Here is a 25,199-nt window from a genome sequence, read left to right as displayed (position 1 = left end):
ATTATTACAAATCTTCATGAAAGATTGAGGGCTGTACTTTGTACAATCAGGCTTTATCTTCCTTTTTTTTTTCTTTCCTGATCTCAAATTGCCTCATATCTTCAAAAGATGGCAAAATTGAATACACTGTAAAGTCCTTTTACATCTGTAAAAGGACTCCATTGTTGCTGTTGTGTGTTCCCCCAGGAAGCCCTACTGTATCCCCCCTGATAGTGATGATGCGACAGATTCCCTACACTGGAGATCTGCTGACCCCCTGAAACCAAAGCAGTGTGGTGGAAAGAGGGGAGAGCTGAGTTTGTGAGTGGTGGGACCATTTTTACTGCAGGATTTCAAGGTGGGAGGTCCTTGCCTGCTGTAAATGGGGACAGCCCTGCCATAAAGCTGGGACAATAAATGCCAGCTTCCCCCAAGCATTAGCTGGCACATGACACCTGGTCTAGGGGGATCTTCACGTTTAACCAGAGCCAATCGCTTACTGTTGAAAAAGAACTGGGGGAAAACAAGTCAAAGGAAGAGTAATTCCTTAATAAGAAAGGGTGAACAAAAAGCCCTCTAAAAAAAAAAAATTATTGTGGGTAACTTATGAAATGTAGATTTTGGTTATTGCAAATGGTACCTCGTGACAGTGATATTACAAGTATTAAAAGTGCAAGGAGTATTTACTATTTACATATTTCTACATCACCTGCAGAAGCATCTTTGGATCTCTCAGCATTTCTCAGCTTCTCTACTAATAAAAGTTAGAAGAATCATGTGAGAAGGTCTCACCCCTTTTTTTGCGGCCACTTAAAAGGACAGAATGATGCTTTAAATAGCTCAGTCTGCTTGGCCCCTGACCCAGAGAAACCTGGCATTGGCTTTAGGAAGGGACCAAAATTAGGTTCCTAAATCTCCTGCCAGCATGTGGAAATGTTTTCTTGAAGCAGGGGCTCAGCACTCTGTGTTTGATAAATAAATAAATAAAATGCACAAATACTGCAGCACAGAACTTTCTGACCTCCTCAATGTCTCACATATGCTCTTTTTTTCTCTCCCAAAGCTGACTTTATATTCAGCAATAGAACTGGAATTTCAAATTACTAACAATAATTAGAAATATTACTCAATGTACACAGATGTATTACACAGATGCATGGCATCTGCCATGCACCACTCACAATACCTTGCTAAAACAAATAAAAACTTTGCTTGAGTTTATAAATAGGCATGTGTAAGACTGTCTTAAATACTCATACACCTATAGTATCTTAGCACTTACCATGGTAAGAATTTATTCCTATGCAGAAAGAGCTGGTTACCACAGGGCTTCAATTTAACAACAGTTCACACATATACTTTACTAGGTAAAGTGTATATATATGTATAAATATTATATTTTGCTTGAATACAAATCTATGTCCATATATTTTTAAAAAAACCACTAAAAACCTGACAATGAATTATATAAACTTGTGACCAAGTCCCTCAGTAAAACTCCCATAGTATAATCTGGTTTCATAAAGTGTAAAAGGCCCAGGTCAGATCTAAAATCCCTTGATTAGATCAATTATATTTACTGTATAATGCATGTCTTTGCCCAGGGTGCAAAATTCCCTTGAGGGAGTCTCTGAAAACACGTGAGAAGTGTTCCCATGTCCTGTGCAGTGCCTGATTATCCCAGTGGAACATTCCAGGCACTTTCCAGGCAGGCAGTTTGTGCTGTTTGGAGCCAGGTGCTCACAGGCTGGTGTGCCAAGCAAGGATCTCCTTGCATTTTCTCCCATCAGCTTTCTGCATCAAAACCTGCACACTGTTTGTGCACGCCCAGAGCATTAATTCTGTGTTACAAAAAGCAGCACGTGGGCCAGAGGGATACAGCTTATGAGAAAGTGGAAGCAAAATTCTGAATCCTGGCAACACAAGGAGCAAGATAAAATAAGATGGCAAAGTGGGTGGCTGCTGGGTGTACAGGGATATATCTGATATTGGGCACACCAATGGAAAACCTCAGTGACAAATGCTCAGCACTGGAAAGAAGCTGTAATCAGCTACAAACATCCTCACAGGGGCAGGCATGCAGTGCTGTGGTTTTCCTCAGCTGGCAGTAAAAATGTTGTGTTGAATTGCTGCTGTAAAATTATCACGTTGACTTTTAGCACCATTCAAATCCTACCTGGCAGAGACAGATTACACTGACAAGATTTCTGTCAGGTTCTTCTGGTATGGGGGGTTTCAAACTTGTTCTGCAAGTCTATTAGAAAAACAGAAACCTATCTAAAAAACACCACAATAAAATAATTTTTGCTACATAAACACATATAAAAATGTGTTGCTTAAAACAATCTGCTTTTTTTGGAAGCCTTCCTGAAATTAGGTACTTCTACCCAAACTTGGATAACTTGGCCTAGATGTCAGACTGTTTCAGGCCAGCAAATAATCAATTTCATAGCCAATTTACATCCCCAGGGCACAACTAAACAGACTTCCATTCCTTACCCTATTGCTTTACCAGAATAAAGTGAACTTCTCCAAAAGGCAGGGATCAAATCCTCACCAGAGCTTGATTCTGCAGATTCAGCCAGACAAGCGCAAGCAGTTTGGGCATAAGTTAATGCTTTTTGGAACTGTGCTTCAGATTTGAGGCCACTAAGTGGTAACAGAGTATTTATGTAAATTCCCTTAAAGGTGCTTGGTCTTATTAATTAATAGTCATTTATCTATTCAGGTAAGAAAATAAAAAGGCCACTCACCCAAAAATATGCAGTGTTCTCATCTCTTCCAGGACTCTGCTACAAACACAACACTGACCCTACAACACTCAGAGGGGTTCTGCCCCTGATTTCACAAAGGTCAGATTTCACTCAAGTCCCTGAATACTGAACAATCCCTTCCTGAAACTAAGCCCTGCATTCTGCTGGGTGCATCCATTCAGCACACTCAGATTCTGCAGATCCTTAAATCTGAATCTGAGGTCTTTCAAATATTCAAACTTCCACTGCTTTCCTTAAAACCATGGCTTTAAACTGATCCAGTTAAAGTTGTACCAGTCTAAAAGGGACATTTTTACCAGGATTTAAGTCTCTTTTAGACTAACTTGCAGTGGCTGCTGATCAAGCAAAACTTTGAAAGCACAAGGCAGAATTAAATTCAGGTAAGCATGGTCCACTGAGATTGATTTTTAAAATATATTTTTAAACAAGTTTAAAGCTCCAGTGGTGTAACTTTGAAAGTGACAAACCTCACACTATTGCATCTCTGTGAACTTTAATTGAAAGGTTTAGTGTTTCCAAAAATCTTAATATAAGAAATATTTGTCAGTCAGCAGAAAGCTATGGTTTTCCAAAAAGTTATTCAACAATACTGAATGTACATTTTATCTCACAAGTATCAATTGGAAAAGACATAAAAATCCCTGTTCTGACAGCAGGGTATTAAAAGTTACCTTCAGGTTACTCCACCTGCCTTGAATGTTGTTTTTTCTAAAACATGACTGCTGTTCTACATGATTTGTTTTGTCAAGAAAAAAGCCCAGTCCTGCACCTTGTTCTCCACAAGCACCACCATCACAAATCCAAAGTTAATCAATTGATTTCAGTGGCACAGCTGAGGACAGAGATCTGGAAACCAAGCATGCAAGTGACATCACAGCAAAACCAACAAATTATGCAAATTAAAATCTCCCATGCACACATTTCATATTGGTGTTCCTATCACATAAAAAGTCTATTAAAAAGCGCAGCACATGCAAATTAAAATTTAAAAAAAAATGGGGGAGAAAGGCAAGTAAAAAGTTCACCTTTGGTAGGGACAAAAGCAGTTTTCCCAACATGTCTTAAGACCATCTCTTATCATACCCTGTCCTGTCATTCTGCCTTTGAACCACTGTCAAAGGAAGGCCATCCATGTCAAGCAGATCTGAAGCCAGCCAAGGGTCACATATTTAAGTCAAAGTAAGAACTGCAGTGAAGCCTCTCCACGGAGAAAAAGGCTCTTTAATCTCCCTTTGAAATACTCACTGAAGATCATCTGAAATTGCAAGGAATGGAAACAAAAACAGTTGCCTGGTCCAAGAACCAGAGCAGCCTCGGATGCGAAGGTGACCCTTGCTTTCAGAAGATGAAAACCGCAAATGAATCACAGTCATGCTCAAAATGCCCAACACAACCCAGCTTCCCTGGTGGCTCCCTGCAGCCCCCAGCCCTGAGCCTCAGAGCCCCCCAGCTCCCTCTTTGCAGCCCCAGTGGCTGTGCCAGCCTGGCTGGCTCCTGAGCCCTGCTCGCGGCCATGGGCAAAGCAGAGCCTCCCACGGGGACACCCAGCCAGGCACTGGCTGTCCTCCAGAGCCTGACCTCGGGAGGGCAGAGAGAACCCCCTGGGAGGAGAGAGCTCCTGGGAGACTCAGTCCTCTGCAAGGCCCAGGAAAGCTCTGAGTATGCCCTGCATTGAAAGAGAACTGTCCATGCCACTTTTGGAGGCAGCGTACAGGAAGGATGCCAAAAACTGCCGGTTTTTTGCTCCTCTACACAGGCTGTGACTGAGCTAACAAGAATGAGAGGTGTTCTCCCTCCTGGCACACTCAGTTGGTCTGCTCTGTTCCAAAGCAGGCCTGGACCTGATAACTTTGCTGCAAATCATCAGCACATCTATCAGAAAGCATCGCTTTAGGACGTGCTTATTGAGCCATCTACGGCACAGGTAACGGCAGTTCAAAGTACCTTTTGCTCTTGCTTAGAACAAGCTGCTTGCAGAACATTCTGGCAACACACACAAGTATCAAAGAAAGGTATTTCAGGTTTTACACACAACACAAAACTACAATTGCTACAGTATTTAACGCACACCAGTAGGAAAAGTTCCTAAGAAATACACGTGTAGTTTTTGTGCCATGGGATAGGTAATGGCTATTTCGCAGAAATAGATCCAACTGGCTCCATTGGAGCAGCAGTATAAATATTCAAAATAGAAGAAATAATAGGCCCTGATATGAAACTTCTTTTATTCCTTCCCCTTATCAGTAAGGACACACTCTGCTTAGGAGCAACTCGCTATGAAGTGAAGCTGCGTGTTTGTGGGGTGGCTTTAGTGACACGTGTGCCACATCGTTGCAAACATCATTTGACTTACAGAAGTATTTTAGGCATTTTAGTGGTTGCTATTATTATTATTCATCTCATTAACAACAACAACAAAAGAAACAAAAACTCAACAACAGGAAGGTACAGTGGGCTTGCTAACACAAGGGGATGTCCTGTGGGCACAGGTATGAGAAGGCTGCTCAAACCTCAGCTGCAGAGCTCAACAAGCAGCAACACAATTGCTTTCCAGGATGAAAACTGGCAATGCAGGCATGCCATTCACTCTCTCTGCTGTCTGTCCCTGGACCTTTTCTTCTTCTTCTTCTTGCCAGGGATCCACCAGCACATGCTGTTCCCAGTGGGACATGGTTTTTTCCACAGGACTTCACTGCCACACACAGTGCAAGAGCTGCCAGTGCCTCCCCGTGTTTGGTGTAACAAACAAAGAAAACCAGCTGCTCAGCTGAAGGGAAACCACAGGGTGTAAATATTTTCATTTACAACATTTTGCCCAAAGAAAATCAGATCGGAAAAAATCAATTCCAAAAGTGCAAATGAAAAAAAAAAAAAAAATTGGCTTTTCATCTGTGAACACAACGTGGCTCTCTTCTTTTTTCTTTTAAACTGGAGCGCTTTCTTTTCCTGCTATAGTTTAGGGTTTGGTGTTTCAGGTTTTTTCCTTTCTTTCTGTTACGTAGGATTTGCTGTACCTTTACTATTATTTGCCACTGTTTGTACCATAGACAAAAACATTCACCTAGCTGGTAGTCTCTTAATACATTTCATAGCAGAACATATACAGGAGGATCAGAAGTGATCAGTGCTCAAAGTAAATACAAGAGCCGCAGTGGCAGGAACGCACAGTATCAATACATACAAATGAAGCAGTGATGGTGTTTCTCAGGGGTGGAATCTGCCTGCATATTAATACAGAATTATACAAAATCTAGCAGGGATATTGGAACAATGAATAGCTAAACTTTCACAATAACTTAAGATCTGTGAGCGAGTCTGCATTGAAGATATTCCACATTTTAAAATGTGCCATCTCTGTCTGTGTCTTCCTCCCTCCCAAAAGGGAGAGGTGATGAATCCACATGATCTGTTATCAGATAAGTTCAGCTGCTTAAGACGAAAAATATCTGGCCAGGTCCAGTGTATTCTTTAAAGAATGGCAAATTATGACTTCAGTAACTATGTCTGTGCAAAATATGCCTCTTTCCTCTTAAAGAAACCAGTGTCTGTAACTCATTTAGAAAAGTTTTCACATGTACTTATGTCCTTCTCAGAACAAGTAAGACATGAACTATTGAATCCCCCCCAAAACAAGAAATCTCATGAGGCAGAGAAAGTTCTGAACTTCCATTTCCATGTACAGACCATTAAAAACCAGGACACCTCCTTGGTAGCCCTTCTGGGCTGGAGATCAAACTATTGCTTGGAAATAACAAACACCCTAGTAATAAAACTCCAACATTCATAGTAAAATGGTAGCAGTGTTTACCCTTTGAATCCACATTTAGCTTGCATTCTTTAACAAACCTGTACAAGGTTAATTATTTATAGTAAAAAGTCATCAGTTTTGTTCCTTGACAATCTTCTTTTATCCATTCTTATGCTGAGTACCTTGAATTGCATTTCCATTTTACACTGCCCTGTGGCCTTTGGATTGTTACAGGAGACCCAGCACTCAGGAGGAGAAGATGCAAGAGAGGACGTTGATCTCTGGCAAGTAAAAAAAAAAAAAAGAAAAAAAGCAACACCCCCACCCCCAAACAAACAAAAAACCCCTGCAAACCCAAAACTAAAAGCTAAAAACAAACAAAAAACACTCCCCACAACCAAAAAAAAAAAATTATTCTCCTTGAAAGTCAGCCTCCATACGACGTACCCTCTCCTGCATTGTAGCAATAGTCTTAAGTCATAAATTAATTAGTCTTCCATCAAATAACTTAAAAAAAGAAGGAATTGTAGCAGACCAGTTTTGACAGGCTTAACGCCAGTTAGCAGCCAGTTCATCTTGAGTCTCAGTCACACTGTTCACAAACTGAGCAAGGAAATCACATGGATGTTGAGAACAAAGCTCTTCACATGGATGAAGGATCGTTCCAGGCTGTGGGGGCCAGGGAGAGGGCAAACCTAGACGGGGCCACGGGTCCTATGAACAGTGAACAGGATATAGGTCACGACTTGGAGGTGCACTGCATCCAGGAAATCCAGCCGTGGCTTGTATTGCACAGGTAAAAAGGAAGCTCCTCCCGACAGTCTGCCACCTGGGTTAGTGATCTCTGCACATTGGCAAGTTCACAAAAGTGAAAACATTGAATTCTGTCATGATGGAGAAACACAGGAAGATGCCGTAAAGGGAAAGGCACACACACCCTAGCTTCTTATCCAGTTTCCATTTGTTCATGTGGACACCAAAAACCTACAATAAACACAGACACCAAAAACCTACAATAAACACAGTAAGCCACCACAGCAGGAACATTTGGAATAAAGTGGTAAAACCCCTCCTCAGCTACAGGAGCCAAAAGAGGGCTGTCCCCTTACTGGGGATGGTTAGTTGGAAGCAATCACAGACTGCACCAAGTGAGCTGAAAACCACAGCTCAAGTGAATCAGAGCAGCAGTCACAAAGGCCACCCTGACTTGCATCACCTCACCTTAGGTTTCTGCAGGGAATTTAATTTTGGCAAGAACAATCCCACTTAAGTCAATCAGAAATGTATTTAAAGGCCAGGTTCCTTTATTTTTTTTAAACTCAAAATGCTTCATGTGCTCCTCTGCATCTCAATCTAGAGCCACACAGTCTAAGACTGCTTGACTTAGCATAGTTTGCTCCCAGCAAAGATTAACATCTTGTGTATATGGGAATTGTGTTGGTGTGCATTGCACAGGACGCCCCTCCCACCTCAAGATTTGGAAGATGTCACATCATTCCTCTTCTATCATTTCTGGGTAAGGTCAGGGAACACCAAGTACTGATTTCAACAGAAACACTGTCAGCACTGTTTTTTCTGGCCTGTGCTGTATTTCAGAAGGATCCTAGAGAGGGCCAAGCAACCTGCTCAGCATTTTGGCTGATTGTCTCACAGGACAATGGATCTCATCATGCATCAAGGGACCTGCTTCAGCTCTACCACAGAAATTCCTGATGGCTCTCCCCGGCTCCTCCCATGGAAAACTCACATGGAGCAACAGCTCCTGCAAACAGCCAAATCAAGGCCTTGGGAAGCTTTTCAAGCAGGGAGCACCCCTACCCCATAACAACACTTTGTAACCACTATTTCAGCTGGAGGTGAGAAAGGAGCAGGTGAGGAAAATGTCTATAAAAATCCCTCTTTTGGAAAAGAAGAACAAAAGTCTATATACATACTGTGACAAAAACTGATGCCAGCAGGAGACCAACAGAATATATAAGTCCTCTGCTGTTTAACCGAATCTGTAAAAGAAGGAAGTTCATCAAACCATCTCACAATTTCACACAATATTCCTCTCTGCTTATATTTCCACAATCCTAAACTGCTGAGCTGCTCAACAGTGGCTTGCAAGCTGTAAATGGCAAGTCAGACCATTACATGGCAGATAAATTTGCCTACTCCCTATTTTGCCAAAGGAGTGTTATTAGAGGAAAGTCCTTTGGACCTGACAACATTTCAATGTTCCACTTACACCTGAGCTTTGCCATCCCTTGTACTATTATATCATGACATTTTCTAACTCCTATATGAGTCCTGTAAGAACCAACAGGGGAAAGGAAATTTTGCATTCAGTCACCAATTAATGCTTCACAGTGGGGGAAAATAAACAAGGACACACACAAGTGCCTGATTTCTTCCCCACTCTCACCTTATTTCTTCCCTAACCTTACTCCTCTTGGTGAAGGGAACAAGTCAATAACCTCAAAACCAGAGCCTAAGGTGCTGAAAAATTGTCTATCAGTGCATCATGGCACACTACCATAGGCTGGACATGATTTAGCACTGAGGCAGATCAGACAAGGAGGCAATTTACTGCCTGCAGGGCTGTGTGCAGGCACATCACAGGCTCTGGTGCAAGTTGTCTTCAGGCAGAGCCCCAGTTACAGTCACTGCCCAAGAGAACTGAGATGCAGGTCCACAAAGCTGGGAAGCCATTAAACTGCCACTTTTAGAGGCTTTGAGCCTAACCTAAGGAACTCACCTGCATCTTTAAGGTCCAAATACTTGTTAAAATGTGATTTTTGTGAGACATAAACCTAATGTTACAAAAGAAGCTACAGGGAGTAAAGCCATCTCTCCAATCCTGCTCCTCAGCTAGGATCACACTTCTCCTTGGTTTCCCATCCTTCTCTTGTGGAACTTAATCATTATCCTTTTGGGCATTTTTATATGACCTCAGACAGCATCATCAGGGCAGCACTCAGAGGAGTCTCTCAAGGCACTTCTGCAGGAACTACTGTGTGGAGGGGACATCCTTCTAGGAAAGGTTGGCTTCTCAGTGCTCCCATCCTTCTAGTCAGATTATAAAGAATCCCAATTGCAAAGGAAGTGGGGATTACTAACATGTCAAGCAGCACTACAATTTTAAGATTGCAGGAATACAGATACACTTGTATTATTTTGTACCACAGCCAAGAAATCATTTTCACCCCATTATTGCTCCTAAATCCAGAGTAATGATTTGGGTTCTTCTAAGCCAATCCATGCTGAGCATTGCTGTTCCCTTTACACATGCTGAGTTCCTACTGATTGCTGACACCATAAAAAAGGCTACAACCATGATGATAATTTTTTTCTGAAGGGTGCTTGAGGATTTCTTTAGGATGACTGTGCTGTAAGAGTATGGATGGACAGCAGGACCATTACATTCCTATGGCCATTACATCTTAAATACAATATCCTCATCAAACTGCTCAAAGAAATGAGTATTTGGATTGTTTTAGGGCATGAACACTGATTTTGGGACTGTCTGCATAACTGAAGACGAAAAATATCATGGTTCCACTGCTAATGTAAATTTCAGAGATGGACCAGCCTGCTTGGCTTCAGTCATTCCTGTGCATCCACTCCTCTCTTGCTTTCACCCACCAGAATGGCTCACATGTAACAGTCAACCTGCATTCCATTATTATAAAGTTCAAATGGCCCACATGTAACAGTCAACCTGCATTTCTATTATTATGAAGTTCAAATGACCCACATGTAACAGTTAACCTGTATTCCATTATTATAAAGTTCAAATGGCCCACACGTAACAGTTAACTTGCATTTCCATTATTATATAGTTCTAAAAAGCCCTACACTGACTCTGTGTACTGAAACTAAAATACACACTTAAAGCTGCCTTCCCTGCTATATGCCAAATGAACAGCAGCTGGCTGGGAAAGGGATAATATTTTACAATAAATTCCTGTCTGGATTTTGGTCAGGAATTTTGTATGACTAGTGCAAATATTTTTAAAAACTGTCAGTATAAAATGTATCAATTGGAAAGGGATCTAGAGGAAAAAGAAGCAAATTAAGAAGACGGAATTATTTTATCATGGAAAATGTCTGAATTTAACCTAAAGTGCAAAAATTTAACCTTAACACTGCTTCTCAGTTACAACTTCATGCTCCATAAAACCAGCAGAGTATTCCAAAGGCCTCTGTGTCTAATTTGCTGAGGGCACTGCTTCAAAAAAGAGATGTTTGGTGCTGCTTTCTTCAGACTACGTGCAAGGCTCTTCCTTGGAGGTCATTTAGGGGAATAAAAGATGGAATTATTAGGGGTAATTCAAAAGCAGAAAATGTATGCTAATTATTTACAGCAGTAAGAGCCACACACATCATGCTGTTCCTATGTGGGCCAAGCAAATGTGGCAGTGTGAGCACCACTTGTTCCAGCTGTCCTCCTGTTATTTCCTATTTGCTTCTTGTCTTATATCCCTTTTCACATGTGGTTTCTGTCCTTTTCTAACCCTTTTCTACCTGCTCCATGGCAGGGAGGTGCCACACCTACATCACCTCCTGAGCCTCAGTAGAACATCTGGAATCCTTCACACCTTCTCCAGTACTTTGAGCTCACCAGGAATTTTTTTTTTTTTATTCAAACAGTTGCACTTTTTCTTCCAGAAATTCCAGCTGTAATGTGTATCTAGTTCAGCCAAATGAGCTTCCTGACAAACCCTTTCTTTTCCTGAATTTGACTCTGGAAATGCAGATTTAATCCTATGGTAATCACCAGCCTACCCCACTTCTTATCATGACTTTTAATTATGAGCACAGAGGCCCAGAAGATGCTGAAATTTGAAACGGAAGCTTAGGAAAAATGTGTCCTTGATCTGTCAAATTAGGGCAGAAATAGTCAAGCAGCCCTCTCATGAGATGACTGGCATTTCCTGCAAGAGGCAACAGAATACATTTCCTTGGGATATGTGAAAATGTGCAAGTTCAGGGAAAACAAGGGCAGCAAAACATTCAAAACTCACAGTAAGGGAGGAGATAATTTCAGGTTTTGGCAAAGACTGGAAAATGAGTCTCAGCTGGAGTCCTTTTAATTGCATAAGGAAAAGTCCAGTCCCCTGCTCATTCGAGAGTAGGAAATGCCTCTTCCCCAAGAGAAAAGGAGCTGCAGAAGAAGCATTCCCTCATGCTGCAAGGAGGAAAAATTAGTATTCCCAAACTCCCCTTTGAGGACTGGCTTGTGTGCAGGGGCTGAAGCAAGGCAGAAAATGCTGCTCTGGCTGATCATGCACAGGAGGTTTGCACATTCACAGCCTCCTCTGTCAGAGTTTGAGGGGGGCTGTTGGAGATTTTTTCAGAAATGGCTTAGAAGGCAGCTGTGAAGAGCAAATTCTCACAGTTTGTTTCTGTAAACAGTAGAAGTTTTCAAGTTGTTTTTAATTACAAGTAAAAGTGACAAACATGAAGGCTTTGAGAACTTTGTATACTAGAGTTCTTAGGCAGCTTTCTCCTAACAAGTAGATATTCTATCTTTAGCTGTTTTGAGAAAGTAAAAGTAAGTTTTGAGAATACAAATTTTAGTATTAGAAACAAAAGGAGGGGTTAGTGTGTTATCTCTGACCTATTGTGAACTCGAGTTTTGCAATATGCATGAACTTAATTAACACAGTTATAAAAAGTAACTGATTGAATCAATAAACAGAGTCAGATGCTGATCAAAGAAGATGAGTCGTCTCCCTCCACTTCAATAGGGGGCCACCTCCCTGCTGCTCCTGCAGCAAATGCAAAGAGGCTGCCACCAGCTCCAGCCATTCCCATGCTGCTGTGGTAACCAAGGCTGAAGCCAAACAGCAGAGGAAAAACAATGGATATAAAAGTTATTCTATTCTTAAGTTCTTTTCTGGCAGCTGCTTAAGGGAAAACAAGGAGCCATTGCCAAAACCCACACTGGTTTTGCTTCAGGGGCTTAACATGACAGAAATTACCCCAGTAAGGAATTTCAGAAGGGCTATGCTTTGTTTCCAGTCCCTCAGCTGAAAAAGCTGCAGGTCTTCTGTATGTCTGGGTATCTTTTTGCTTCAGTGTCTCTCCCTGGCAGTGGAAATTCAGTCTAAATCCAGCATTCCTGAGGTCTTGCCATGAGACAGCGGTCTAAGCAAACTGGAACTTCAAACATTGATGCATTGCTCCATGTTTAAATGGAGTTTCCTTCTTAAACCTGTTTTTAGACTCCTAAGAAAGTGTCCCTGTTTTGCTCCATATCACAAAATTCATTTTGCAGAGGGTACACACCTCGAGTGCTGCACATGGCCACTCAGAGTATCATGCAGGAGATGCAGGAGCTGTAACTGGAGAGAACTCCTGTAATGGTAGGAGGATTGGCAGGGACAATTTTGCTCCACTAGAGCAGAATTATCCAAAAAATCTCTCTGCCACAAAGCCAGGGAGCCAGCTTTGTCCTAACAAACAGTGCCTTGGAATTCAACCAGTGAAAATCAACTGGTCAGCGAGGAGCAGAGCAGTGAGGCTTCCCACCTCCATCTGTGCTTTGCAAGCATTTGCTTCCCTCTGCATCCTCTGATGCCTAAATATGATTGCACTGGGATTATTTCTGCTGTTTCAAGCTGCTTGCTTGCATGGAAGGAATATCAGGTCTCTCAGACTTCTAACGTATTGTCAAATTTTGCTGAAATTTTAAGTTATCAGGTAAAAGGAGCAAACTGGACTGACATGATTATACTCCCAAATGCTGATGTGATCAAATCAACCTGGCTCTTTATCCTTAGGTTAAAATTCCTGTTCTCTGAAATACTGCTGGATGATGTCTGGTTTACATGCAAAAAAAATATTCCAGAGGAAAGCAACTGGATAGAAAATAAGGAGGAAAAATCCTTCCACTCTGCATATGCCAGGTGCACTGGGGAAGGATGCTTGCTGGATTACAGAGTCAGCAACGTGTCCAGGACTCAGTGCTGGAAGAGAGGAGAGAGTGAAAATGTCAAAGGACTCTCAAGGGCCAGAGGGATGCTGCTTTTCTGCTTTTCCTCCAGAAGCCTGCCAGATTAGCTGTGTACACAACAGAAGGAGAGAGCTGCTGCAAGAGGGTGGCCACATGAGCAGTGGAGCTGGAAGCTCCAGTGGGAAGCAGAGGAAGGCAGAGTTAGCACCTTGACATTACTGAGTGCTCAGAAACAAGGGCCCTTGAAATAATAAACATATGGTTGGGTTAAAGACTTGGCATTGTAAAAACAGAAGGGATCTGATGTGGAAAGTTTAATCCTGAACAGATCTGGCTTTTCATGGAAAAAGGGTCAGTGGACTGGTCCAAGCCAGGAATTCTGGAACTGACACTTGAGCTGAAGGCAAAGGGTGAGGCACTTGCAATGTAACCACATCCTAGGGGAAGATGTTTCATTTAATGCAGGAACACAGAAGGAAAACCTCCTGACAGATGCTTCCAAGATGTAGCCTGAGAATCATGGTTTTCCTCTCCCTTCTTGTAATAAGGAAAGCAGAATAAAATAAATACTAAGCTGAAGCATAAACTGACAATGGGGCTGGGGAAGCAGCAGTCACAAGAGAGGCACTCAATCAAAATGAGATTTAGACACAGGACATGTCTCCAGGGATTCACAGCTTATTTCCAGTTCTGGCATTCACCTACTGTGACTCCAGCAAGCCCATTTGTCTCTCTGACAGGTCCCCCTCCTGCTCTTTTCCTGACTCATTCTGTTAGATCACAAAGCTGCCTTTTCCCCACTCAGACACCATCCCATGGAGTAAGCTTGTTTAAACAAAAAGTCCTGATTCCACATGAAGCCACTTACAAGGATGAGATACTACAGAGACACATTTGGGTCCTGCCCAACACCAAAGGAGCAGTACTAAATCCTGTATAAGCTCAGAAAACACCTAATACTTCTGACTCCCAGTGATATTCAGTGGAAAACCAGGCTGGCCTGAGCCCACGAACCCCAGGGAAGTTATCAGGGCTCATGCAAGCAGCCCAAGGCTCAGCCTGACAGACCTCAGGAGCTGGAGCTCCACGTGTGCTGCCCCCTCTGACCTGGGTGCCAGGGATGATGCCACACTCCTGGAATAACAACCAGCATCTTGGAGCTCTAGGCACTGTCACCAAGGTACACCTGAGCCAGCTAATGCCAGCCTTTGCTGGCAAGGGAGTAATACTTCAAAAATTAATTGCTAATAACAGGGTGGGGAAAGGGGGCTTGCTTTGTTTTAAAGTCCAATTACCCAAGAATTTGGCGAGAAATCCAGGAACAGCAAATGAAAACTGAGGAAACTCTCTTTGGCTAATTGTGGGGCAGTTTCCAAGACTGCCTTTTCTAACCATGTGATCACACTGTACAATGGACATTTTGGGTATGCAAAACAGTAGTGACACTGTTATGCCTCCCTGAAAGCTGGCTGCTTCTGTTCAGCCACTTCTTTTCATCGTTTTCCACAAAAACATAGATGAGCTACAGATAAACTGTTCATTAAAGAAAGGGATTTTATTCCTACAGCACTGCTTCCTTGTGGCACTCCTATATCCAAGAAGAGGGAAGATGTGAGGAACTAAAGGCTGGTCAGCCTGACCTTGATCCCTGGGAAGATGACAGAGCACATGATCATGGGAACCACTTCTAAATACACAAAGGACAGACATGTTAATTTATGGAGGGGAAATCCCTCTGACCCTGCCTGACAGCCTTGTAGGATGAGGGGGGACTTGCTGGGTGAGGGGAGAGCAACAGACATTGTTTATGTTGACTTTAGCAGGGCTTCTGGCATTCTCCCAAACATCCTCAAAGACAAACAGAGGAAGAACAGCCTGGAAAAGTGGCCAGTGGAGTGGCCTGATAAGCAGCCAAAGCACTGTGCTCCAAGCCCAGCTGGGGGCCAGTCACTAGGGCCTTACCCCAGGGGTCAGGACTGCTTGGTGCCTTTTTTAATGAACTGGATGATGGGGAGAGAGATTTTGGTGCCTTTTTTAATGAACTGGGTGATGGGGAGAGAGATTTTGGTGCCTTTTTTAATGAACTGGATGATGCGGAGAAAGATGTTAGTGCCTTTTTTAATGAACTGGATAATGGGGAGAGAGATTTTGGTGCCTTTTTTAATGAACTGGATGGTGGGGAGAGAGCAGGCTCAGCAAGTTCCCAGCCCATACAAAACCAAGGAAGGTGGCTCGTGCTCTGGAGGACTGTGCTGCCACACAGAGGGAGCTGGACAGGCTGGAAAAATGTGCAGGCAGCAAACTCATTAATATCCACAAAGGGAAATAAATGAAAAGCCCTGCACTTGGGAAGGAATACCTCCACAGATCAGCTGGAAAGCAGACTGGCCAAGAAAGACCTGCTGGTCCTGGTGGACACCAAGCTGAAGTCAACAATGCACTCCTGTGACATGGAGCATCAACAGCATCCTGGGCTACATCAGGAGAAGTGCTGCCAGTAGGGAGAGGAAGATGATCCTTCTCTCCTCACATTGGTCCAGTTCTGGGCTCCTCAATACAAGGAAGATGTGGAGTTCTTGGAGCAAGTCCAGTGAAGGACCACAAGGAAGATTTAAGGGATGGCAGCATCTGACACACAGAGAGGCTCAAAGAGCTGTGACTGTTCAGCCTAGAGAAGAGAAGCTTCAGGGGGATCTGAGCCATGTGCATAAATACCTGATGGGAGAACACAGAGAAGGTGCAGCCAGATTCTTCTGCATGATATTCATTGAAAGTACAAGAGGAACCACACAATTTTAAATAGAGAAATCCCATTATAATGTAAGAATGCTTTTGACTGTTGAGAGTGGTTAAAACCAAAGCAAAGTGCTGAGAGCGGCAGTGCAGACTCCACCTTGGAGGTACCCAAGTTCCAACAGGACAAAGTTCTAAGCATTCTTCTCTAGCTGGCCCAGCTTTGAGCAGAGGTTTGGGGACTGGACAATCTACGGAGGGACTTATCAAGCTCAGCACTTCTGTCATTCTCCTGCCTTTTAATTTTGCATTCACTCAGTGACTGTAATCAACACCCTTCTCTCTGCCGTACCCTGCTGTCTGAGAGGGGTCCAGGTAACAGCAACAGCCACAGTGACTTCCCTCCAGAACTCTGTGGTATCTCCTGCTTTTACTTCTCAGAAGAAACCTTGCAGCAGCTCTGGGGCAGAGGTTGGCTCTTATCCTTTACTTCCCAAGTGATAAAAGTTCATTGGTGTTTGGTAATTTTGTCTTAAACAGGAAAGCTCTGCAGAGTTTCCAGCTGATGGCCATGCTCTGAAACATCCAATAATTTAACAGTTTCCTTCACTTTGCAGTGTGTTAACAGTTTAGTAATGCCAGAATTTTTCTTAGCAAAAGCCCTACAGATCTCATCTACATTTTATATTTCATCTGTGTGTTTATCCCCTCTGCCTTATTAAAAACAAGGTCATTCTTACTTAGAATAGATTCAAGAGTAAGAAAATCCAGTGCACTCTAGTAAAACTAGCTTACTTCAGCAGAGACTTCTGTCTTCAAGGAAGAAATGGAAGTACTTGTCCTCAAAAGGATGAGAAATGTCCAGTGACAATTAACTTCTACTTCTCCCATATTGTAACAGAGAAAATTACTTATTTTTTCAAATAAAATCCATAGAATTTTGGTCTTTTTTTTTCCTAGAGAGATCTGGCTTATTAAAAAGAAATAAATAAGTAACAAATAAGTAACAATGATGTGAACAAATGCAGGACTTACGTATGATCCATAATTCACTGCTAGGGTCTGCAAAGCCCATGGAAGGCCTAGGCCAATTAAAATATCAAAAACATTGCTTCCAATGGAGTTGGACACGGCCATATCCCCCATACCTGCAGGAATGGAAACCACAAACACTCAGACATGTCTCAGAAAAGTCCTGCAGCTTTAATCTGAAGTCATCCAGGCAATTTCCCCCAATTAAGGCCAAGATTTGTGGATGATGCCCCTCAATCCCTCCCTTCCCTTTGCCCCTCATCACACAAGGCCAGCAGGCTTAAAGGAGCTTAATCCACCTTCCAGGATCATCTGAGAATTCCCCTCCACTAATCCTCTGCTGCTGAGGGGACCTGCTGTGCTGGCTGTGACCTGCCAGTTCCCTGGTGCCATGCTCAGGGGGACTTTTGACCCTTTACTGCGACAATGACATGAGTTTCTGCACTGGATTGATTGCAAAAGGTCTTTGAGTCACCTCTTCAGCAGCTGCTTATTTCAGTGACAAGCCACTGGCTTTGCTCCCCAAAGCAGTAGTGGCTTCTTGCTTTTCCTCTTTACATACCTGTTGCAAGGGCAGCTGCTTTCCTGGAAGATACAGGAAGATACAGCAGCATCTTCCAGTCCTTATGACTGTGAAGAAAAGGTGGAGGGTGACCGGAAAGATCCTTATGCCATTAAATAGTTCTATACCACTGATATTCAAATTAAGAAAATTACTGTGATTATTGAGGAAGGCTTAAAGCTGACAATACTGCCAGAACTTCTGTTGAGAACCTGTTAACTGCTTCACAATAGCAGCACAATTTATTTCCTTTGTTGTTCTTGTTTTAAATTCCAGGCTGGTGGAAAGAGCTCTGCAGAGAGAACATCTGTGCTGCCTGAGGAGGAGCAGAATGTCAGGACACAGCTCCACAGCAGGAAGCCATCCCTGCAGTGACCCACCTTGCCTGGCCACGATCAGGCTGGCCATGCAGTCTGGCACGCTGGTTCCTGCTGCCAGGAAAGTGATGCCCATGATCACGTCTGGAATCCCCAGGGTGTACCCAATGATGGTCACCTAAGGAGAGCATGGAATAAACTGTCAAGCTGTTTACAACGATTAAGACCTGACACCAACTTGGCACAAATCTGCAAGATGCTGAGAGAGAGGGTATCTCTCAGTGCAAACTCACACTTCCTTTAAACAGAGGCAGTGACAGGCTTTTTTGGTATATTCATCAACTGGCAGGGGATAGCCCTCACCTGCTGAGTACCCTCTCAGGTTAGTTGTTCCATACATTTCCTCCACAGTTTTCCTGATACTAATCTGGAAAACAGACTCTATGGTGGCTCACTACCCTGGGTAACTGCCTCCTGATCTTGGATGAGGTTTGTAAACATTATTATATACAAATACTAGCTCAGATGAGGTTTGTAAACATTGTTATATGCAAATACCAGCTAAGCTGACACAAAACCACCCTATGGCTCTAGTTCTGCAGGAATTTGACTGAATGTCATGCTATTGCTCATGCTGAGTTCAAAGTGTGATCATTCACAACTCCATGTCTCTTCAGCTAGCTTGGTCCAAGAGAATGAAAAGTTGTTGTGACCAGATTGTCACTCAGGCCCCCTCACACTACCCTGCAGGATTAGGAGATGTTCCACTGCTGCAGCTGTAATTGCTGCCCAAAGTAAAGAATCTGAATGAAATGCCAGCCCTAAATCAAGCTCAAAGGCCATGGTTAATGGCCCCTAGTTTTCTTCTCTGAGTGTGGACAGGTCCAAGAGAAATAGAAGCAAACCGAAGATTTCTCTAGACTGCCAAACCCCCCTCCTGCTTCTTCTCCCAGACAACAGTTTCTGGATTAGTTGGTACATACCATCCACACCATCATGTAAGAAAAAGCTGCAATCCACAGGGTAGAAGAAGCAAAGGTGACCATGAACCATTTTTCCAAGTGGGGTTTGTTGCAGTTGGGCACTGTGAAGTACAGGACAAAACTCAAGGGCCATGTGAAGACCCACTTCAACATTTCGATCTTGCCAGCTGCCAAACAACAAAACAAAGGGAAACAATCACATTTCAGAATGTTATTATTTTGTCTGCATGTGCAAACAAGATGCCAGGGATACCTCAGCCTGTTATGCTAAAATGCCATTCGTTTTTCAGAAGATAATGATGTGATGGCAGATAGGAGGGCAGAGATAGGCACAGGAGTATGAAGGTTTAACAAAGAGTTTAAGTAATGGGTCAGACCACATGCATACCCTAGTCCAGTTCTTTCAAAACCACATAAAATGCAAGTCCAAGAAATAGATTTGATTCACCTTCAATCACATAATGGGACGGTACAGAAAAGATGGAGGCAGGCCCTTCACAAGGGAATTAGAAAATTCCTTGCACAAGGGAATTACAAAAGCCAATGGACTCAACTTCCAAAAAGGGAAATTCAGAATGGGTAGTACATTAAGTTGTGAATTTTCTCTTCTTTTCCTGTTGGGGTGGGGGGAAGAGGGGGCGGTCAAACATTGGAACAGGTACCCAAAAGTCTGTGGGATGTCCGTCCTTATAGATAATAAAACTCAACTGAACACAGGCTTGGAGGAGGACCTGCTCTGTGCAGAGGTTGGAACCAGAGATCTCCAGAGGTCCAGCCTTTCACATACTATGGAAGTCCACAGGACACCTAAACTACTCTCTTTATGGCTCAGGTCTTTTGTCACTCAAACTCCAGAAATGCTGTTTGAGAGAGACCTGAACAGGAGTTCCCAAAATCGTATCTAGACTTCGAAGGACAGGTCCACTCCCTACAGTACTCCAGCTCATCTGGACATCAACACAGCAAATCTTTCCAGCTATGACAACTGTGACTCAAAGGAACCCTGAGAGGTTCCTGCTGCTTCCCAGTCCCCCATCTTTTTTACATGTGACCATGAGCCTCACTGCCAAGTGAAAGCTGATGGAAGCCCTCAGAGACACTTCCACCTCTACATCCACCCGCAATGCTTTCCACCATATCCAAACAAACACCACGCAAACACAGGAGAGCTTCTTACTGGGGAGGTCAAAAGGCGTGTAGGGCCCTTCATGGTCGTCGTCGTCATCATCATCATCATCCTCCTCCTCCTCGTCGTTCTCGTTGTTCTCGTTGTCCTCGTTCTCGTTCTCGTTCCTGGCCTCGGCCGCGTCCTCGTCGCGCCGTGTGCCGTTCACGCTGCGCTCGGCAGAGTTGCTGGGGCCCGTTCCATTCTCCACCACGTGCTTGATGGGGATTTTGATGGCTACCTCTGACTCCCCGTTGGTGTAAGTCCTGCTGTTGATCAGCCTCTGTCTCTGTAAATAAAGGCAGCCTTGCTGAAAGGTAAGACTTTTTTAAATTTGAGTTTTTTGGTTTTTTTTAAGCAAAAGGGAGGAACAGAGAAAGAGAGGTGTGTAGAAGTCTTTACAAATTTATCTTTGAAAGCAAAAAGAATGATTTTCAACGGGTATAACATGATGCTTGCTTGCAGACCACTAGAAAAATCTCACAAGTACAACTTTTACAAGAGAAGGTCCAATGGCCAACTTTTACAAGGTCAATTCCAGCAGAACTGACTCCAGGAGTACTCCAAGACCACTAAGTGACACAGTAAGCGCAGTCTTGGGGTAGTATCATATTATCAAACAGATCTGTGCAGAGGGCACCTCCTGTGAGCAACAGCTACATGTAACAGCTACATAACAACCTCTGCTAAAACCTCCAAGAGCACAGAAAGCAAGGGACATTCAGTGAAGTCAGTGCCAGAAGGATAAAATCTGGGAGAGCGCTATCAGGGATCCAGAAGAAACACCAGAGTTTCATTTCAAGACAGACACTGCTACAGGAAAATGCAAATTCACGAGGAGCAGGGCAGGTAGGGAGGAGGAGATAAAAGACACACCTCATTGATTAGCATGCGGCTGGCCATGGAGAGCCGTGTTTTGGGAGGGAAATGGCTGGTTATCATGATCCGGAGCCCAGCCTCAGAAAAGGAAAGCTGGTGCGGGTAGGCAGAGAGCAGCTCATCAACCATGATCACTGAGGCTTTTCGGTGGAAATTTCCTACAGCCAAGGAACAAAAACAAATTGAGGCCTTCCAGCAGTCTCTCCTTCTGTTCTATGTGGCTCTAAGAAGAATGAACCCATGGGTTCCAGAAGTTCTCTGTAAGAACCATTCCTTCAGCCACACCATTCAAAACAGGCCTCATCTGTCCTTAATTTCTGCCTTCTACACACCTTATACTCCTGGTTTTAAATAAATTGTCAACATAGTATGACCACTCATGCAGAACTAAATCTGCTCTGCACACTTCATCACAGGCCTGTGTTAGACACACCACTGCTTCAACAGCAGCTATCCCACCCCGGCAGCTACTCCCAGTTGCAACCTGTACTTCTGTGAGGATATTGTCCTCATCCACTGCTGTGTTCCTGCAAGGTACAAATACAAATGAAAAGAACATTCCTGCACCCTGGGCTTGCAGCTCATGGCTAAGAACAGCCACCAAACCCAGCAGCAAGTGCATGTGCCAGAGCAACCCACAGTGAGGGAGCAAAGGGACAGGGAGACAGAGGCCGGTCCCTGGATCGTGCTCCACCTGGAGCACAGTGCCAATGCCCACTGCTGCCTCTGGGGATCATCCTTCCTTCACCTGGATGATACCTTGGGCTCTGAATTCTGTGCCAGGAGTGGGACTTGGCAGCAGGGAAACCTGAGGCCTTGTCCAACACACTTCTGCACAGCTTTATTAAAACCAGTGTTAAACACTGGCAGATGTTTTGTGGCATCACCATTTTTAACCATCACTGTTCGTCTGACTATCTCCTCAGCCTTTATGTTACTTTTTTTTGCCTACTGAGGCTTACATGGAGTAAATATGTGAGCTCCTCCATATTAAAAAAATAAAAATGCAAACCAACAACAAAAACCAACCACACAGCTTTTCCTTGTAAGTTTTTCCACAGTGGCACTTGTTGAATGGCACCTGGAAAAACTGCCAAACACAGAAATCTTTCTGTTTCAGACTTTTTGGTCCTCTGTTCTGAAAAGGTTTCAGAAAAGGCTTCAGAAGTCTGAAATCCCCAGGCACCCCATTGCAACAGGTGCTGTTGGTGGCCCTGTACCCCTGGCTGGGACACAAAGCAGCACCACTTGCCTCTCCTGGCCTCCCCCAGGAAATACAGGAACAATCTGCAAGAAGATGAAGCAACCCTCTTGTCTTCCTTCCTGGGCCAGTGTGAGTAACCACAAGTGTCCAAATCAAAAATTTATCAGCAGAGTATGCAAAAAACCCACTGTGGGAACATTTAAACCAAATCCCACTGGGTAAAGTTGGATGTGCAAGGCTTGAGTTTGTGCTCACTGAGGTTTCCCAATCCAGCTTTCCTGGTACAGAATTGCCAGAGTAGTTCTGCTGTGAAGAGCTCCAGGCAACACAGAGCTGTCCCCAAAAAAGCAGCTTCCCCAAATCAGAGTGCACAGCACTGGTGAAAGCCTTCCCTCTGCAACAGGCCTGGAACTGAGAGCTGGCTGCTGCAAATAAACCCCACTACATTTCATGCTTAACTGCTTGCTGTATACATACTGTGCCTCTCAAGCCCCATTTGCAGGAAAAGAGACCTATTTTGGGTGGTTGGTTGGGGTTTTTTGATAGACTACCTAAATAAAAGAGGTAGCCCATGTGGTCAGAGACCAGGATTGATTTTGACAGGATGGAGCTTCTTCTCAGGCTAAGTCAGTGCCTCAGGAAAAGGGGAGGTGTTATTCCTGAGAACTGGTACATATACATCCCAAGCAGATACTGCACATGCTTGTTGACTGTTTAAAAGACAAAATAAAATCACTGTGAATAGAGTTTAGGACATCCTTGCAAATGCAGACATTGAACCACTGCTGCTGAGATATGGGATGGGGGAATTTTCTTTAAGCTGATGAAATACAACTATTTTTATACATGATCATGACTAAAGTCAAACTGGAACAGATTTCAGCCAAAGTGAAACACCCTTAAAGACCACTCGCATGGAAAAGTTGTGCATGGTAAAGCCAGCAAGTGCAGTAAGAGCACAGTACCGAGACCCACAGAGTGTCCCCACCTTTCCTTCACTGGGAATAAGTGTACAATGGTCTAAGCAGGGCCTTTTTCCTTGCTCAGTTGATGTCCCTTTGGAGTGGAGTTAAATTTAACTGGACATGTTACTTCAGTGCAGAGTAACAGCACCCACAGGAGAAATTAAAATGGGTGTAACAGGCCAGATAAGCAGCCCCTGGGCTTGAAGGAGTCCTTGCAGCCAAGCACCTTGTCCAGCAGCAAGAATCAGCCACAAGAGGCCTCAGCCATTTCCAGTGGCAGAGGCTGTGGTGGCTGGGATCACCACACTGTGTCCCACATCTGAGAGAGGGGTTCCAAAGGACCACCTACCCCCTCCTGTTTCATGGCTTACAAAAGAGCAGCAGTTCCCACTGTGTGAGCAGTGAGGAGAGAACACCCAGAATGATGCAAGTGACAGGGTGACTTACTGGAACAGTTACCTTTCTTTAGTAACACCACTGTGGCATCACAGTTGCTGTTGTCATCCATCTCTGTGTTACTTGCTAAACCATTCACCATATTTGCTGAGTTTTTTGTCTTCCTCTCAAAGAAGTGATGTATGGTTGAGTTGTACCTGCACAAAGGAAACAAACTCAGGATGTACCTTTAATTCTTGAAAAGGAATTCTAGGAAAGTCTTCTTTTTCTAGCCTTGTATCCTGTGCAATATAGTTAACGGAGGGAAGTAAACTCCTCTGGATTTAAGAAGGATCCCAGAGCTCCAGCTAAACTGCACATCAAACAATCTCTCTATACCCAGAATGCTATGAAAGATAGAAGCCATGGATCTTGAATGACATGCATGTTTATGTGTTAGGTGTGATGAATATCCTGTAACATGAGTAATCTTTGCTTGCCATCATCCAAATATATTTTTTTAATCACACAATCACACCTGAGTATCAGCATTATTTTACTGGGAGGACTCAACCCAGAAACACAACACCTTATGCTAAATTCATCTCAACTTTGGCAGGGGTGGGGAATAACCCTTGCTTCTTGGGGCATCTGGGAGCTGACACAAATATGAGCCAAGGCTCTCCCCATGACACTCAAAGGCAAGGGCAGACCCCTATAAACACCTGGCAGAGGTCCCTAACTAGGCTGACAACCTTTCAAGCTATATCCAAACAGGTCTAAAAAGCCTGTTCACAACACAACATTGTTTTTAGAAAAAAAAAATTGCACACATTACAACTGTCTTGCTGGTCAGTTAATTGTTCCAAGAGTAAAAAGCTACCTTCCATGTCAAAATTTCTAATTAATAGATGAATTCTGACTTGTGTTCCCTTCAGCCAGCCTGAGTGTTTTGCTGTTCTCACTGAGAATTGCTCTCACAATATTACTCTATTCATCATTTCAAAACAAATCTCCAGTCTTACTTGTGGAGACAAGACCACTGGTGTGTTTGGCAGCTGGAAGGTTTTGTTGAATGTTCCAGTTTGAATCTGGGTTTCCTTTCCACTGTCTTTTGAAAACAAGACAGGAGGAGGTGAACAAAACAGCAGAACAGATCAGTTTTACTAGCAAGAACTTGTGTGGAAGAAGTCACACAGGCCAGATGTGTGAATATGCTCAGAAAATCACTGCTGACTGCGTTGTAGTTTATTAACAGATCTCCAGGCAAGCAAAAACTGCTGCAGAGCTTTGCACCCATGAAAAGCAGACTGGAATCTCACTCCTGCTTATTTCTGAGTAGGGATGCTCAAGTGAAGTCAGAAGAGACTGTTTTGGTGGGACTTGAGGATGGATCCAGGTCTCTGCTCTGCCACAGGTTTGCTGTTAGCCTTGGTTAGTTCACACAGGATGAGATCCATAAAGCACAGATTCACAGGATAGTTTAGGTTGGAAAAAACCTCCATAATCATCCAGTCCAATGTTGATTCAGCACTGCCAA

At 43.5% G+C, this 25,199-nt stretch overlaps 1 protein-coding gene across 3 annotated transcripts in view; it reads right to left on the bottom strand.

The window, feature by feature from the left end:
- The window catches only part of SLC24A3 (solute carrier family 24 member 3), a 105,405-nt gene continuing 80,206 nt past the window's right edge, over positions 1-25,199 (bottom strand). For 2 of the 3 annotated variants that reach the window (XM_074536764.1, XM_074536766.1), the window contains 8 exons: positions 23,732-23,877; positions 21,113-21,273; positions 20,249-20,525; positions 19,072-19,238; positions 18,152-18,266; positions 17,213-17,325; positions 8,436-8,501; positions 1-7,485 (listed from right to left, as the gene is read on the bottom strand). In XM_074536764.1, the coding sequence (XP_074392865.1) occupies positions 7,336-7,485; positions 8,436-8,501; positions 17,213-17,325; positions 18,152-18,266; positions 19,072-19,238; positions 20,249-20,525; positions 21,113-21,273; positions 23,732-23,877 (1,195 nt within the window). In that variant the 3' untranslated portion in view covers positions 1-7,335. The remainder of the gene's footprint in view (positions 7,486-8,435; positions 8,502-17,212; positions 17,326-18,151; positions 18,267-19,071; positions 19,239-20,248; positions 20,526-21,112; positions 21,274-23,731; positions 23,878-25,199) is intronic. The other variant, XM_074536765.1, reaches the window with a different exon arrangement.

Source organism: Zonotrichia albicollis, chromosome 3, assembly GCF_047830755.1.
Source record: "Zonotrichia albicollis isolate bZonAlb1 chromosome 3, bZonAlb1.hap1, whole genome shotgun sequence".
Classification (NCBI taxonomy): Eukaryota; Metazoa; Chordata; class Aves; order Passeriformes; family Passerellidae; genus Zonotrichia; species Zonotrichia albicollis.
The sequence above is the reverse complement of the archived record's forward strand: the minus strand, read 5'-3'. Positions and strand labels throughout refer to the sequence as shown.